This window comes from Micropterus salmoides, unplaced genomic scaffold, assembly GCF_014851395.1.
Source record: "Micropterus salmoides isolate LMB-PRFRI ecotype aquatic unplaced genomic scaffold, ASM1485139v1 Ms_hic_scaffold_3, whole genome shotgun sequence".
In the NCBI taxonomy this organism is placed as follows: Eukaryota; Metazoa; Chordata; class Actinopteri; order Centrarchiformes; family Centrarchidae; genus Micropterus; species Micropterus salmoides.
In genome coordinates, this window is record NW_024042261.1 from 37,678,272 (window position 1) to 37,696,528 (window position 18,257).

At 42.9% G+C, this 18,257-nt stretch overlaps 1 protein-coding gene across 1 annotated transcript; it reads right to left on the bottom strand.

The window, feature by feature from the left end:
- Nucleotides 1–138: 138 nt before the first annotated feature.
- LOC119882489 lies at nt 139–5,089 on the bottom strand. Its single transcript, XM_038692531.1, has 3 exons — nt 4,781–5,089; nt 3,675–3,870; nt 139–488 (listed from the first exon to the last, which is right to left on the bottom strand). Exons 1-3 carry the CDS (start codon nt 4,901–4,903, stop codon nt 139–141), a joined length of 669 nt encoding a protein of 222 aa, XP_038548459.1. The 5' UTR covers nt 4,904–5,089.
- Nucleotides 5,090–18,257: the final 13,168 nt, after the last annotated feature.

Here is an 18,257-nt window from a genome sequence, read left to right on the forward strand (position 1 = left end):
GGAGCGATCAACAATAATTAGTAACTGGTCTCACAGGAAACTGGAACCTTCGCGGGACCGATCTTCAGAAACACTTACAACAACGACAACAACCGCGTCTTCTTCAGGCGGGGCGGGGCTTCACTGGCTGGCTGACCATTAGTCACAGGAAGTGATGTCACGTCTGCGGAGGTGACACCTTGGTGATTGGTCATCGTGGAGATCTGGTTTTCTAAACACCTCAGTCTGGAGGTCAGTCTGACGTAGCAGCGGTGTTAGCATTAGCGTTAGCGGCGGTGTGATCCGGTTCCTCCGGCGGTTCCTGGGGGGAGGGGCTGCTCTGGCTCTGGCCTGTGATTGGAGCAGGAAGTGGCTGGCTGATGATGACCAGGGGCACTGAGGGTTGCTGCTGGCTCTGCGTCTGGTTCTCGTGGAGTTGAGGATGGCCATGGCGAGGGCGGCGGGGTTGGCAGCTGGTTGGTTGATGTCCAGAGAGAGGGCGGGGCCATCTGAGGAGTCAGTGAGACAGGAAACAAGTCAGACAAGTTCAGGGTTCACGTGGAGATGTTTACCTGGACGCTCACACACCTGGAGACTCTGCTCTCACATGAAAACAGAGTTAAACAAGTAAAATCCTGAGTCTGTCTGTGCATCTAACAGCTGTGCAAAGTGAAACAGCTCAAAGGGAGTTCCCATCTCCCACAGAAAACTCTGCTCCTGAACTGAACACGTCTGGATTGTGGTCCAGTCAGAGGACGTGAAGCTGTTCCCGAGATGTAGAGACCGAGCTCCGGTAAACGTGTTACACTCCAACATGTACAGCTGAACTGAAGCCGTGTTCACCGGCTTGTCAGGACCCCCCCACTCTGCTTCTGATTGCCTAGTAGTCTTTACCACATGTGCAGCTCCAACCAGAGATCTTATAGAGGTGAGATGCTTCACTCTGCAGCTAAAACAGTGTGAACAGAGCAGAAACGTGCAGTCTGCAAACCTGCTCTGGTGCAGCGCCCAAATAAAACCAGGAACCTGAAAATGCACTGAATGTGACCCTTCAACATTTAGACGCTTGCCTCAGACTCAAACAGACCCAGACTGACTCAAACAGACCCAGACTGACTCAAACTGACTCAAACAGACCCAGACTGACTCAAACAGACCCAGACTGACTCAAACTGACCCAGACTGACTCAAACTGACTCAAACAGACCCAGACTGACTCAAACTGACCCAGACTGACTCAAACTGACTCAAACAGACTCAAACAGACCCAGACTGACTCAAACAGACCCAGACTGACTCAAACTGACCCAGACTGACTCAAACTGACTCAAACAGACTCAAACAGACCCAGACTGACTCAAACAGACCCAGACTGACTCAAACAGACCCAAACAGACCCAGACTGACCCAAACAGACCCAGACTGACTCAAACTGACTCAAACAGACCCAGACTGACTCAAACTGACTCAAACAGACCCAGACTGACTCAAACTGACCCAAACAGACCCAGACTGACTCAAACAGACCCAGACTGACTCAAACAGACCCAGACTGACTCAAACTGACCCAAACAGACCCAGACTGACCCAAACTCAGACTCAAACTGACTCAAACAGACCCAGACTGACCCAAACAGACCCAGACTGACCCAAACAGACCCAGACTGACCCAAACAGACCCAGACTGACTCAAACAGACCCAGACTGACTCAAACAGACTCAAACTGACCCAGACTGACTCAAACAGACCCAGACTGACTCAAACTGACTCAAACAGACCCAGACTGACTCAAACAGACCCAGACTGACTCAAACAGACCCAGACTGACTCAAACTGACTCAAACAGACTCAAACAGACCCAGACTGACTCAAACAGACCCAGACTGACTCAAACTGACCCAGACTGACTCAAACTGACTCAAACAGACCCAGACTGACTCAAACAGACCCAGACTGACTCAAACTGACTCAAACAGACTCAAACAGACCCAGACTGACTCAAACTGACCCAGACTGACTCAAACTGACCCAGACTGACTCAAACTGACTCAAACAGACCCAGACTGACTCAAACAGACCCAGACTGACTCAAACTGACTCAAACAGACTCAAACAGACCCAGACTGACTCAAACTGACCCAGACTGACTCAAACTGACCCAGACTGACCCAGACTGACTCAAACTGACTCAAACAGACCCAGACTGACTCAAACAGACCCAGACTGACTCAGACTGACCCAGACTGACCCAGACTGACTCAAACAGACCCAGACTGACTCAGACTGACTCAAACAGACCCACTGACCCAAACAGACCCAGACTGACCCAAACAGACCCAGACTGACTCAAACTGACCCAGACTGACCCAGACTGACTCAGACTGACTCAAACAGACCCAGACTGACCCAAACAGACCCAGACTGACTCAAACTGACTCAAACAGACCCAGACTGACCCAAACAGACCCAGACTGACCCAAACAGACCGAGACTGACTCAAACTGACTCAAACTGACCCAAACAGACCCAGACTGACTCAAATGACCCAAACAGACCCAGACTGACTCAAACTGACTCAAACAGACCCAGACTGACTCAAACAGACCCAGACTGACTCAAACAGACTCAAACAGACCCAGACTGACTCAAACTGACCCAGACTGACTCAAACTGACTCAAACAGACCCAGACTGACTCAAACAGACCCAGACTGACTCAAACTGACTCAAACAGACCCAGACTGACTCCAACAGACCCAGACTGACTCAAACTGACCCAGACTGACTCAGACTGACCCAGACTGACTCAAACAGACCCAGACTGACCCAAACAGACCCAGACTGACCCAAACAGACCCAGACTGACTCAAACTGACCCAGACTGACTCAGACTGACTCAAACAGACCCAGACTGACCCAAACAGACCCAGACTGACTCAAACTGACTCAAACAGACCCAGACTGACCCAAACAGACCCAGACTGACCCAAACAGACCGAGACTGACTCAAACTGACTCAAACTGACCCAAACAGACCCAGACTGACTCAAACTGACCCAAACAGACCCAGACTGACCCAAACAGACCCAGACTGACTCAAACTCAGACCCAGACTGACTCAAACTGACCCAGACTGACTCAAACAGACCCAGACTGACTCAAACAGACTCAAACAGACTCAAACTGACCCAAACAGACCCAGACTGACTCAAACGGACGTGAAAAAAATGAAAGAAGCTAAAGCCTACCGATCACACAGTACAAGTGAACCACCGCATCCCCCGACGATTGAGACAAAACACAACGATATTAAGGATCAGCAGTGTTCCTGTACAGCTGGTCGGCCTCTGTTCATTATTACAGTCATTAAAAAGCAGAACAGCAGGACTTTATTACATTACAGTCAGTAGGAAGTTAGCTAGCGTTAGCTAACTAACATTACATTAGGAACAATCCACAGCAAAAAGGCTTATGGGTAATCTTGCCCGTCAACTTCTTGCGAACTGATGAACCGTTGTTCACGTCTTCCCTACACAGTCCATCCTTAGAACTGAACATGTCGTCTCCCTGCGGTTTGGCATCTTACTTAAAATGGCCGAAAACCCTGCAGTCCAGTCAGCAGGGAACTACGGGGCGATCGAACGCACCCTTATGTGTGTGTGCAGGTTTCAGGGACACTCGTCCTGCAGAACTACCTGATGGTTTGATCTTGTAAACGGTCTGCGTGGCGTTCCTCTCGACCTCTGACCTCAGCTCAGACTCCAGACGCCCCACTTTGTCCCTCAGGACCTGGTTTTCCTTCTCCACGCCGGCGTACAGCGCTCTGAAGATCCTGCAGATCTTACGGGCCACCTCTCTGGCGGTCCCCTCCAGGACGGCGGTCAGCTGGTGCTGCAGGGACAGATTTCATTTACCTGAATTAGTATTCTGTTCTCGCTTCACAAATGACCCTCACACTCCTTCTTCCCTCCACAGCTGGCCTCATTAGCAAGACCCGGGACCCCACACCCCCTCCCTTTGCAATACACACTGTAAATGTTTGCACGTGTAAATATCATGTAAACTGCAATACTGCACATATTCTTCTATATTTATATATTTTCCAAACTCTCTGCCCTGTAACACAAACTGGAATGCACATGTAAATATAATTTTATTATAACTTGCATCTGTTTATTCCATATTTAAATATTTTTACATCTATTTATATCAGCGGTCTGTTTGTGTCACCAAAGCCAATTCCACCCACGAGTAAAATACTAAATAAAGTTCTTCCTAATGCTTTTATTCTGAAGGCCACTGGTATGTACCGGAAGTCGCTCACATGAACACAACTTGACTGATTTATCTTCTAAATGTTCTGTTTCCGGTAGCTTCGTGTGATTTAACGCAGTAAAGAGACACATTAACGTTACAATTTAGTATTAACTGTACATGAAGTGTCCTGTGGATGGATGAATAAATAAATAAATAAAATAAATGTTCCTGTGTGTTTTTGAGTGGACGCCATGACACAAAATGGCGTCCTTCACCGTAGTAACAGCAGAGTGTTTATAAGGTACAAGGCAACGTGTCTGTCCAGCAGAGTTCTCTTTTATTAATAAACACTAACAGGATTTAATACTTTAAGTACATTTAACTGAAAATCACGTATTTTCCGTCGTGTTTCTGGGTCTCGCGCGTGAAAACGGATCTCCGGCCAAGTCGGAAGTGACGGCGGGATTTAGCTCCGGCTGTTTCTCAGATAAACTTCCCTCCCGCCTCTTCGCGGACATTATTTACTCGGTCAGGTTTCTCATACCCGCCTCTGCTCGCCGTCCGTCCCGTCCGGTCCGAGTCTCTGCTGCAGGACGCAGACCGCGGACTCCACCGCCACCTCCAGAACCAGCTCCGTCTGGGACATGAAAGTCTCGGCCGGCTCCATCACGGCCCGCGAGCCTTCCGGAAGTTACCACGAAGAGAAGTAAAGATTTTAACTGGTTTCAGAGCCTCCGGTCCGGGTCCGGGTCCAGTCCGGTCCAGCTCCACTGGGTCTGAAAGTGTGGGAGAAAGTCTGGCAACCCGCCGGGATGGTTCTCTGCCGTCTGTGCATCCAACATGGCGGTCTGATGTTTACATCCGTTTCACCGCCCTTTCAAAGTAAAGTGTCTCTTCCTCCGCGCGACACATCAGTTTCCTCAGGACCAGGGGCCTCATGTATAAACCCCTGGGGCCCCTGCGGCCTCATGTATAAAAAATGATGGCGTACTCACAGAATTAGAAAAGTACAGAAACATCCAAAACCAGGCGTGCACCAGGGGCCTCATGTATAAACCCCTGGGGCCTCATGTATAAACCCCTGGGGCCTCATGTATAAAAAATGATGGCGTACTCACAGAATTAGAAAAGTACGCACAGAAACATCCACATGTATAAAACCAGACGTGCACCAGGGGCCTCATGTATAAACCCCTGGGGCCCCAGGGGCCTCATGTATAAACCCCTGGGGCCCCTGGGGCCTCATGTATAAACCCCTGGGGCCTCATGTATAAAAATGATGGCGTACTCACAGAATTAGAAAAGTACAGAAACATCCAAAACCAGGCGTGCACCAGGGGCCTCATGTATAAACCCCTGGGGCCCCTGGGGCCTCATGTATAAACCCCTGGGGCCTCATGTATAAACCCCTGGGGCCTCATGTATAAAAATGATGGCGTACTCACAGAATTAGAAAAGTACGCACAGAAACATCCACATGTATAAAACCAGACGTGCACCAGGGGCCTCATGTATAAACCCCTGGGGCCCCTGGGGCCTCATGTATAAACCCCTGGGGCCTCATGAATAAAAAATTATGGTGTACTCACAGAATTAGAAAATTAAAGAAAAATCTAAAACCAGGCGTGCACCAGGAGCCTCATGTATAAACCCCTGGGGCCCCAGGGGCCTCATGTATAAACCCCTGGGGCCTCATGTATAAAAATGATGGCGTACTCACTGAATTAGAAAAGTACACACAGAAACATCCACATGTATAAAACCAGACGTGCACCAGGGGCCTCATGTATAAACCCCTGGGGCCCCTGGGGCCTCATAAATAAAAAATTATGGTGTACTCACAGAATTAGAAAAGTACAGAAACATCCAAAACCAGGTGTGCACCAGGGGCCTCATGTATAAACCCCTGGGGCCTCATGTATAAACCCCTGGGGCCTCATGTATAAACCCCTGGGGCTCCTGGGGCCTCATGCACAAACACTGCCTACGCACAAAAAGGTTAGGTACGCTGGTTTTCACGCACAGCTGTGATGTATAAAAATTAACGTGACGTGAGAATGTGAATCATGTCAAACTTTTGTCTGGCTCTGTCAGTGAACTCCAAAGGGCCAAAACTCACCAAATGTTTTAAAATAATGTTTCCTCTGCAGTTTCTGTGCAGATGTCCATGACGTAGTCAATGAAAAACCTGATTATGTCCGTAATGCAGACCAAACATATAAATGTTCACCTGTCAGACCTCCATCTTCACATGATCTCTGAAGAGACTGACTGAAGAGATCGTTAAAGCGAGATATATAGTAAAACCTGTTCTGCATGTACATTGATGTAGAAATATGTTATAAGGTAGCTGGCTACAGTAAAGAAAGTCATCTTCTCTGCATAAAAGTTATTGTTTAAAATGCCAAAACATTAGGAAGTGTAACCTGCAACACAGTTAACCAGTAACGTAGAGGCTATTTTTACTATATATAGTGTTCTTGTTGCTTTTTGGTTTATGGTTTACTATTTGTGAGCTTCCATAGGAGCTGACATTGGTTTGTGACGTCATTCAGCTGACTTCAGGTTGCGCTCCAGGATAGTTTTTCTAGTTGGAGATCGGAAATTTCCCAGTTCCAAGTTGCCTGGAACCAGAGCTGGACGGGGACAAAAAATCGGCCCTGGCATTTTTGGCCCAGGCGGCCCACCAAAATCGTCCGGCCCCCCCTCTCATTTATAATGAAAAGATTTATATTCATTGTAAAGAAAAGATTTAAACCTCTTTATCTTATATGAAAAATATTACATTCAAAAATGCAACATTTCGATATAAATCAAATATTATATTGAAGCATTACATCGTCTGAAGAATTTAAAGACTTACCATTTTTCTTTAATGCCTTTGTTGCTTCTGATCCCCCTGTGTCCATGTTCTCATGAGATGAACACGATTCAATAACAACAACAGTTTTATTGTCTATCAGACAAGAGCCTTTTTTAATTAAACAAAATATAACCTTTGTGCTGTCTTGTTAACCTGTGATATGAAATGTTAGTGTAGTTTCAGAATTTAAAAATCCTAATTGTTAACCGGCAAAATCACACGGAGCTCGCATGTGAAAGAAAGGTCCCCCATCGTGCAGCAAAGGGTGTAACACTACCGGTGGTCACTCAGCATCTGAGGGTTTAACAACCAACTACCACTTCACCCTCATCGGTTTCAGATGCTGCTCAATGTGGCAGACCCTCCGCATGAACGCGCAAACGGAGGTGGAAGTAGGTAGAGAGAGGGAGGAGCACGCAGTTTCAGAAAAAGGCCCCGAGTGTTGAAAAGTGGTGGGGACACTTGAGCCTTCAACATTTAATTTCCTGCATTCTGGAGACATTTTCTGCACCGAATTCATGTTGGAAATGTCTTTATTTATATAAAGTGAAGCTCAAAATTCAGATGGCAGGTGACAATTCAAAATAAGTTACTTCTAGTTAAACTAAGTTACTTTTTTGGACAACACAGAGGTTTCTTTTGTATTTACATTGCATTGCAGGCTTATTGTGAAAATAAACCTTTGTCATAGCATTATTATTTTTTCATTAACATTACTGTATTGTTGGTAGCTATTTTATTTTTCAGAACATTTTTGACAAATTCTTTAAAAAAGTGGTGGCTACATGTCCCCAGCGTCCTCGGTGTAAGTGACCCTGCCTCCGGGTACATGCTTACCATTTTACCTCCACTCTCCTTCTTCTCGGATGATCAAAGTTCGAATATGAAGACATTAAATGTGGAGTTATAATGCAGGTTAGTTATTATGGCTTAACAGTTTCTTCACAGATGCAGATTTACTAACGCAGACCACTGTTGAGGTGAGTGTCCTGTTTGTTTCTCCTTTTTTTCCCCCCTGCATTCTGTTTTCCCCTGTGTTTTGCCTGCCTCTCTCTCCGCTCCTGAGCCCAGCTGAGGATCCACACCTGCACCTCATCAGCAGCCTCCTCTGCCCGTCACACCTGCCAGTATATCAACCCCGGTTCTCCACACAATCTCTGCTTGATCGTCGTTGCTCCTGACCTGGTGCCGCTGCGTTATTTAAGTCTCTGTGAATCCTGCAACATCTCTGTTTTCCCAGTGATTAACCTTGTCTGTCTGTCTGCCACCGTCGCGTCACCTCCACTCCCTCAGCCCCTTCTCCCTTTTTCTAATAAAACCTGTTTAATCCTGAGCGTTGCGTTTGGTCCGTTCTGTCCTGACTCACAACAACCACTTTTTTAATCTTTATTACCCTGTCTGAAAACCCAACAAGCCGTGGTTATTCGAGCTCCGAGCCTTTGTTTTATTTGATGCTCTTTCTCTTTGGTATTGTTATTTTCTGTAATGTGGGAGCTGTACTGATTATCATGACGTGTCTTTAACGCCCAGATCTTGTTAATAAAGGAAGGATTTTAAAAAAACAAGAGACCGTGCTGTGACGCTGTAATGTTTTATAAAAAGTGTGTCACCTCTCAGCTTCCTGTTCTGCTGGAGCCAGATGTTGTGAACATTCAGGGCTTAGCCCAAACCTAGGGGGGTCGGGGTGGCATGCACCCCCGGGGAGAATTTGTTTCCAACATTAAGCCAGTTGAATGAACTATTTTTAATGCTGTTTGAGATGATAGACTGCCTAAAAATACAAACACCATCTGGGGAAAAAGATGAATGTTTCTTTGGAAAATAATCCTAGTCATCGTCCTGTAGAGCTACAATCTATTTTTACAGCTGTAGTTAATCCAAAACTCAACAAATGTTGATCACTCATTTTCACTCCTGGCAACTAAAAAGGGACATAACTTATGTGATGTTACTATTTTTAAGTTACATAACCAAGGAACAGTAAATATGTTGTAAATGTTTCTGATCATCATTGGAGTTGGGAATCTCTAAGAACCTCATGATTTGATTTGATTACGTTGCCGAGGGCTGTGGAGCGATTATATAATTTTTTTCTATGTGATTTCTGGATAATTACTAAGCATTTGATGTGCACATTAAAATCCAAAACAAAACGTATCCTCATCAGATTTAAAGGACTAGTTTTCATCCCTAATTTACTTTACAAATTTCAGCTCCTTTGTTGTCACCACCGTCCTCCTCTCATCCCCACTGGTCATAAACTTATCATATCATCATAAAGATGCAAAAAATTTAAAAGCATATCTTATTCTCTTACACTTACTTCTGGCATCTGTGCTCCCTTTACTCATCTTCTGTTCACTCCTTTCTTCTAAACACATTTTCATCTCTTGTCCCTCTTCTGGAGTCCCTTGATCGCCAATGTGCAGTTAATCCACCTGCTGTGATGCCCGGCCTTCCTCTTCCCTCGCTGACTCATCTGTGTGACAAAATAGTCCCTCAAACACAGTCAGATCAGCTGACATTAGCTAGCGAGTAGTGATGAGTGGATGAAGCATTATGAAGCTTTGGGGCTTCAAGCTAAGCAAACACAGTTGCATCTGATGGCGTGTAAAACTTACAGCAGCACTTTTAGACTGAGGCCAAAACGCCACCATAACTCGCTGATAATTATCATTTTAGTCTTATGTGTGCAATAAAAGGGTTAACCCTAACCTGACAGTTGATATTTATGAGATGCAGACATGTGATGTGATTGGACAGTGATATTCATTAAACTAGCCCATTATTACTTTTGTTACATCAGTACAGAAGCATCTCAAATCTAAAAACAAATTTGAATCTGGTGGAGAAGTTAATTGTGAGCACCAGAACCAGACAGAGATTAAAGGCTTAAGAAACTTTTGCAGGTGTTTTGAGTTAACTAGCTGATAAGAGCTCTTCTCAGGTCGACATCTCTGTATAATAAATAATTTATTCTGAAATTCTAATCAATTTTGGGATACTAGAGTTTTGATTCTATTAGCTGTAAGCCCTGATCATCAAGATTAAAATAAAATAAAAAAATTTATATTAAATTATGGAAGAAAATGAACTTTTCCATGATATTAAATTAATTTTACAGTAGATGCACCTATAGGCTACTTGGTATATTTGTCACCAGTAGGAAATCCTCATACTCTCTCATGTCTTTCTAATCTTTATCGCCATATTTCTCAATTATTCTTTCTTCTTATCCCACTAATGAGCTGAGATCAGCTGTAAAACGCCCTGAGATGATCATTTATAAGCTCAGGCCCAATGTATTGAAACTGTGCACTTCACAGGAGGGAACAAACCTGAAACATTTGTCGGCAGTTCACTGTCTGACTCCTCTCCGCGTAAAAAACTTTGTTTAAAATATCAGCTTTTTAGCGAGCACGCTTGCTCACTGAGGGGGCGCCAGTGAAACAACACAGACAAAAGCCCCCTATCAGACGACAAAGAAGAAGAGTTCTATTTTTCTTCTTCTTTAGTGTTAGCGGTTGGCAAACTGGCTGAGAGATGCATTAAAAGAGCTTTTGCTCTGTTGTTTTGCCGCTCCAGGCAAAAAGACAGAGGGGAAATGAAACAACTTTGACTTTATTTTAAAAGCCTAAAAGATCCGGGGCTTTTGACAAAACATTCAGGGCGCAATCCCAATTAGCCACCCCCCCTCTCCTCCCTCTGGATGTTGGCGTGTACATGTATCTACTGTCTCTGCTAAATTCTACGCCCTTGACTGTAACACTGTTGATTGGATGCTTAGAACTGCAAACAAGGTCACTTGTGACTCCTGCTGTTATAAAGTTTAGATCAATTCAATTCAATTCAATTCAATTTTATTTATATAGCGCCAAATCACAACAACAGTTATCTCACAGCGCTTTTCATAAAGAGCAGGTCTAGACCGTACTCTGTGATGCTATTTACAGAAGCCCAACAGTTCCCACCAAGAGCAGCACTAGGAGACAGAGGCAAGGAACAACTTCCTTTAAGAGGCAGAAACCTCGAGCAGAACCATGACTCAGGGTGGGCGACCATCTGCCTCGACCGGTTGGGGTGAAGGAAGGAGAGAGAGAGAGAGAGAGAGGGGAGGGAGGCAGCCTACACAATATCCACACAGAGGTACAGACAGTAAAGGTGATGTTGCTATAGACTAAATGAAAAATGGTACAGATATTAATAGTAGTGTTAATGGTAACAATCGTAATGTTAATGATTATAATAACAATAGTCGTTGCAGCAGAGGGTGTCGAGCAGGAACACGGGGGCAGCAGGTGACCCGCAACCACAGATCCAGACTCCACAGCTCCAGAGCCAGAAAACCAGCAGGAAGTGATAGGAGAGAGGAGAGAGACGAGAAAGCACAAGACTACCGGAAAGGAGAGAAGTTGTGTTAGTAACATGCAATAATGGGATGAGGTTGCATACAGAGGGAGAGAAAGTAGAGGAGAGAGGAGCTCAGTGCATCATGGGAAATCCCCCGGCAGTCTAGGCCTATAGCAGCATAACTAAGGGATGGTTCAGGACTCACCTGAGCCAGCCCTAACTATAAGCTTTATCAAAGAGGAAAGTCTTAAGCCTACTCTTAAATGTGGAGATGGTGTCTGCCTCCTGAACCCAAACTGGAACCTGGTTCCACAGGAGAGGAGCTTGATAGCTGAACGCTCTGGCTCCTAGTCTACTTTTGGAGACTCTAGGAACCACAAGTAACCCTGCATTCTGGGAGCGCAGTACTCTGGTGGGGTAGTAAGGTACTATGAGCTCTTTAAGATAAGATGGTGCCTGACCATTAAGAGCTTTGTAGGTAAGAAGAATGATTTTAAATTCTATTCTGGATTTTACTGGAAGCCAATGCAAAGAAGCTAAAACAGGAGAAATATGATCTCTTTTCCTGGTTCCTGTCAGAACACGTGCAGCAGCATTCTGGATCAGCTGAAGAGTCTTAATGGACTTTTTCGAGCAGCTTGATAATAAGGAATTGCAGTAATCCAGCCTAGAAGTGACAAATGCATGGACTAGTTTTTCTGCATCATTTTTAGACAGGATGTTCCTGATTTTCGCAATATTGTGTAGGTGGAAAAAGACGGTCCTTGAAATTTGCTTAATGTGAGACTTAAACCACATGTCCTGATCAAAGATAACTCCAAGATTCCTCACAGTGGTGCTGGAGGCCAAGGCGATGCCATCAAGGGAAACTATTTCTTTAGATAATGTGTCACGGAGGTGCTTAGGCCCCAGAGCAATAACTTCAGTTTTATCTGAGTTTAACATTAGAATATTACAGGTCATCCAGGTTTTAACATCCTGAAGGCACATTTGAAGTTTAGCTAACTGATGAGTTTCATCTGGCTTGATCGATAGATATAACTGAGTATCATCTGCATAACAATGAAAGCTTATGGAATGTTTCCTGATAATATTGCCTAAAGGAAGCATGTATAAAGTGAAGAGGATTGGTCCGAGGACAGATCCTTGAGGAACTCCATGACTAACTTTGGCATGCATGGAGGACTCATCGTTAACATGTACAAACTGAAATCGATCTGATAAATAGGACTTAAACCAGCTTAGAGCGGTTCCTTTAATGCCAATGAAATGTTCCAGTCTCTGCAATAGGATCTGATGGTCAATGGTATCAAATGCAGCACTAAGATCTAATAAAACCAGTACAGAGACAAGTCCTTTGTCTGATGCAATAAGGAGGTCGTTAGTAATTTTCACCAGTGCTGTCTCTGTGCTATGATGAGCTCTAAATCCTGACTGAAAATCCTCAAATAAACTATTGCTCTGTAGAAAGTCACACAGCTGTTTAGCAACTGCTTTCTCCAGGACCTTAGAGAGAAATGGAAGGTTAGATATAGGTCTATAGTTGGCTAAAACATCCGGATCAAGTTTGGGCTTTTTCAGAAGAGGTTTAATTACAGCTACTTTAAAGTACTGTGGTACATAGCCTGTTGATAAAGATAGATTGATCATATCTAGTATAGAAGTGCTGACTAAGGGTAAAACATCTTTAAGCAGCCTAGTCGGGACGGGGTCTAAGAGGCAGGTTAAACATGTATCTGGTTCTACAGCTGTTTCTAAGGTTCCTGAGTTAAGAGATAAGTTGGTGCCAGCTGAGGGCAGGTCTTGGTGAATTTTGTTTCTAATAGCTAGAATTTTATCATTAAAGAAGCTCATGAAGTCGTAACTACTGAGAGCTATGGGAATACTTGGCTCAATAGAGCTGTGACTCTCTGTCAGCCTGGCTACAGTGCTGAAAAGAAACCTGGGGTTGTTCCTATTTTCCTCTATTAATGACGAGTAGTACGCTGCTCTGGCATTACGGAGGGCCTTCCTATAAGTTTTAAGACTATCTTGCCAAATTAAATGAGAATTTTCCACTTTGGTGGAACGCCAATTCCTCTCAAGTTTCCGCGATATTTGCTTTAATTTGCGAGTTTCAGTATTATACCATGGAGCTAACCGTCTTTGTTTTAGTATTTTCTTTTTAGAGGGGCTACAGAGTCCAGTGTCATTCGCAGCGAGCCTGCAGCACTATCAACAAGATGATCGATTTGGGAGGGACTGAAATTAGCATAGGAGTCCTCCGTTACTTTGTGACTAGATAATGTATTTAGAGCTGATGGAATCGCATCCTTAAATTTAGCTACAGCACTATCAGACAGACATCTTGTATAGAAATTTTTGTGTAGTTCAGCAATACAAACTCAAAAGTTATCAAACAGTGGTCGGACAAAGAGGGATTCTGTGGGAACACTATTAAATGTTCAATTTCAATACCATATACCAGAACAAGGTCGAGGGTGTGGTTAAAACAGTGAGTCGGTTCATGAAGACTCTGAGAGAAGCCAATGGAATCTAACAGAGAGATAAACGCAGTACTAAAGCTGTCATTCTCAACGTCCACATGAATATTAAAATCCCCTACAATAATAACTTTGTCCGTTTTAAGGACTAAAGTTGACAAAAACTCTGCAAATTCAGATAAGAATTCAGAATACGGGCCAGGTGCTCGGTACACTATAACGAAGAGAAGTGGTTGCAGTGAAGATCCATTTATATTTTTGAAACTTTCCTGGAGCCGAGAAAAGAGAGCAGAGGAAAGAGAACAATTGAATAATACGAATATCAATAAATAATAATGCTAATATAAAGTATATATTACTTTTATAATATTAATAATGGGCAGCACGGTGGCCTAGTGGATACTGGATGGTGGACTGTTGCCTCACAGCAAGAAGGTCCCGGGTTCGACAGAAGAGATGAAGACATCAGACATAATTAATGAAGACATCAGACATGAAGAGATGAAGACAGAAGAAATGAAGACATCAGACATAATTAAGGAAGACATCAGACAGAAAAGACAAAGACATCAGACATAATTAATAAAGACATCAGACAGAAAAGATGAAGACATCAGACAGAAAAGACAAAGACATCAGACAGAAAAGACAAAGACATCAGACATAATTAATAAAGACATCAGACAGAAAAGATGAAGACATCAGACATAATTAATGAAGACATCAGACAGAAAAGATGAAAACATCAGACATGAAGAGATGAAGACATCAGACACAAAGAGATGAAGACAGAAGAAATGAAGAGATGAAGACAGAAGAAATGAACACATCAGACAAAAAAGATGAAGACATCAGACAGAAAAGATGAAGACATCAGACATGAATAGATGAAGACAGAAGAAATGAAGAGATGAAGACAGAAGAGATGAAGACATAAGAAAAAAGATGAAGACATCAGACATAATTAATGAAGACATCAGACAGAAAAGATGAAAACATCAGACATGAAGAGATGAAGACAGAAGAAGTGAAGTGATGAAGACAGTAGAAATGAAGACATCAGACAGAAAAGATGAAGACATCAGACATAATTAATGAAGACATCAGACAGAAAAGATGAAGACATCAGACATGAAGAGATGAAGACAGAAGAAATGAAGACATCAGACATAATTAAGGAAGACATCAGACAGAAAAGATGAAGACATCAGACAGAAAAGACGAAGACATCAGACATAATTAATAAAGACATGAGACAGAAAAGATGGAGACATCAGACATAATTAATGAAGACATCAGACATGAAAAGATGAAGACATTAGACATAATTAATGAAGACATCAGACATGAAAAGATGGAGACATCAGACATAATTAATGAAGACATCAGACATGAAAAGATGAAGACATCAGACATAATTAATGAAGACATCAGACATGAAAAGATGAAGACATCAGACATAATTAATGAAGACATCAGACAGAAAAGATGAAAACATCAGACATGAAGAGATGAAGACATCAGACACAAAGAGATGAAGACAGAAGAAATGAAGAGATGAAGACAGAAGAAATGAACACATCAGACAAAAAAGATGAAGACATCAGACAGAAAAGATGAAGACATCAGACATGAATAGATGAAGACAGAAGAAATGAAGAGATGAAGACAGAAGAGATGAAGACAGAAGAGATATAGGCATTAGGAATGAATATAGAGCAGATAAAGACATCACAGATGAAGACATGAAGAGATGGAGACATCAGATAAGAAGAGATGAAGACAGAAGAGATAAAAACATTTTAGAAAGAAGGCAGCAGAGATTAAGACAGAAGACATGAAGAGATTAAGACAGAAGACAGAAGAGATTAAGACAGAGGAGATGAAGACAGAAGAGATATAGGCATTAGGAATGAATATAGAGCAGATAAAGATATCACAGATGAAGACAGAGGAGATAAAGACATCACAGATGAAGACAGAAGACATGAAGAGATTAAGACAGAAGACAGAAGAGATTAAGACAGAGGAGATGAAGACAGTAGAGATATAGGCATTAGGAATGAATATAGAGCAGATAAAGATATCACAGATGAAGACAGAGGAGATAAAGACATCACAGATGAAGACAGAAGTGATAAAGACACCACAGATGGAGACAGAGGAGATAAAGACATCATAGATGAAGACAAAAGAGATGAAGACATCAGACAGAAGAGATGAAGACATCAGAGATGAAGACATCACAGATGAAGACATCACAGATGAAGACAGATGAGATAAAGACATCACAGATGAAGACATCACAGATGAAGACAGAAGAGATGAAGAGATGAAGACAGAAGAGATGAAGAGATGACAACATCAGACAGAACAGATGAAGACAGAAGAAATGAAGACATCACAGATGAAGACAGAAGAGATGAAGACAGAATAGATGAAGACATCAGAGATGAAGAGATGAAGACAGAAGAGACGAAGACATCAGACAGAACAGATGAAGAGATGACAACATCAGACAGAACAGATGAAGACAGAACAGATGAAGACAGAAGAAATGAAGACATCACAGATGAAGACAGAAGAGATGAAGACAGAATAGATGAAGACATCAGAGATGAAGAGATGAAGACAGAAGAGACGAAGACATCAGACAGAAGAGATGAAGAGATGACAACATCAGACAGAACAGATGAAGACAGAACACATCGGAGATGAAGACAGAAGAGATAAAGACATCAAAGATGAAGACAGAAGAGATGAAGACAGAACAGATGAAGAGATGACGACATCACAGATGACGACATCACAGATGAAGACATCACAGATGAAGACATCACAGATGAAGAGATGAAGACAGAAGAGACGAAGACATCAGACAGAAGAGATGAAGAGAGAAGAGATGAAGACATCAGACAGAAGAGATGAAGAGATGACAACATCAGACAGAACAGATGAAGACAGAACAGATGAAGACATCGGAAATGAAGAGAGAAGAGATAAAGACATCAAAGATGAAGACAGAACAGATGAAGACAGAACAGATGAAGAGATGACGACATCACAGATGACGACATCACAGATGAAGACATCACAGATGAAGACATCACAGATGAAGAGATGAAGACATCAGAGATGAAGACATCAGAGATGAAGACATCAGAGATGAAGACATCAGACAGAAGAAATGAAGACATCAGACAGAAGAAATGAAGACATCACAGATGAAGACAGAAGAGATGAAGACAGATGAGATAAAGACAGATGAGATGAAGACAGAGGGCATGAGGACAGAAACCCAAGATCAGTTGTCAAAGTAATTTGTGAGTTAGTTGAATTTTATTTCCTTCTTTACTGATTTGGACATGATTAATGTTTGACATCACTTAACAAAGAACACCAGCGTTCGTGAGTTTAAAACAATAAAAACAATATAAACTGAAATAAACATAGTTTGTGGGGAATGGGGGTCACTTCAGTTATGGTGCTTCCATGGAAACGCCTCTGAAGCTCAGGTAAGATGGATTTTGCGATCATTAAGATGGTTTTTGGAATCCATCAGTATACTGTGGTGCTGTTGATCATGGTCCTGTGGTCACGTCGTCGCCTCCTCATTGGTTCCTGATAGACAGGTGACACAGGTGCTTTTAATCAGACTCTGAGTTTGAGGGTGAAGGAACCTAGAAGAAGTAAAAGCTCTGGTGTTTTCAGTTTCTGTGGAAAATCTTCAGCTCGTATCTGAAGTCTCATAACGAGACAGAAATCTATTGATCAGAAACGCAAACAGATTAAAATCCTGTTTAAGTATTATTGACAGAGTCTGATGAAAAAGGACTAATCCAATAAAAGTCCCCCGTGATAAAGAAAGTTTGAGTTTCAGAAACAGTAGGGGCATCTGAAGTCACAGCTGAGCTCGTTTTAATCAACCAGGATGAACTGATCAGAATCCAGTCAGACTCTGAAATTTGTGCATGTGCATATTAAAACATTAACCCTCCCCCCCGGCTCACACAGGTTTCACCACCATATCCCAGAATGCTTTGTTTCAGTCTCATGTTACCTTTGATTTGACATCATGGTAATCAATCATCTCATTAACATCCATCAATAAATCAATACACTGCATTCATCAAGTCATTTCATCCACTGCCCCATAAACTCAGACTGCTGTAAGCTGACCTCCAGGTGATCTTCAGGTGATCTTCATCTCATGTCTTCAGCTAACCTCCAGGTGACCATCAGGTGACCACCAGGTGACCTCCAGGTTATCTTCAGCTAACCTCCAGGTGACCACCAGGTGATCTTCATCTCATGTCTTCAGCTAA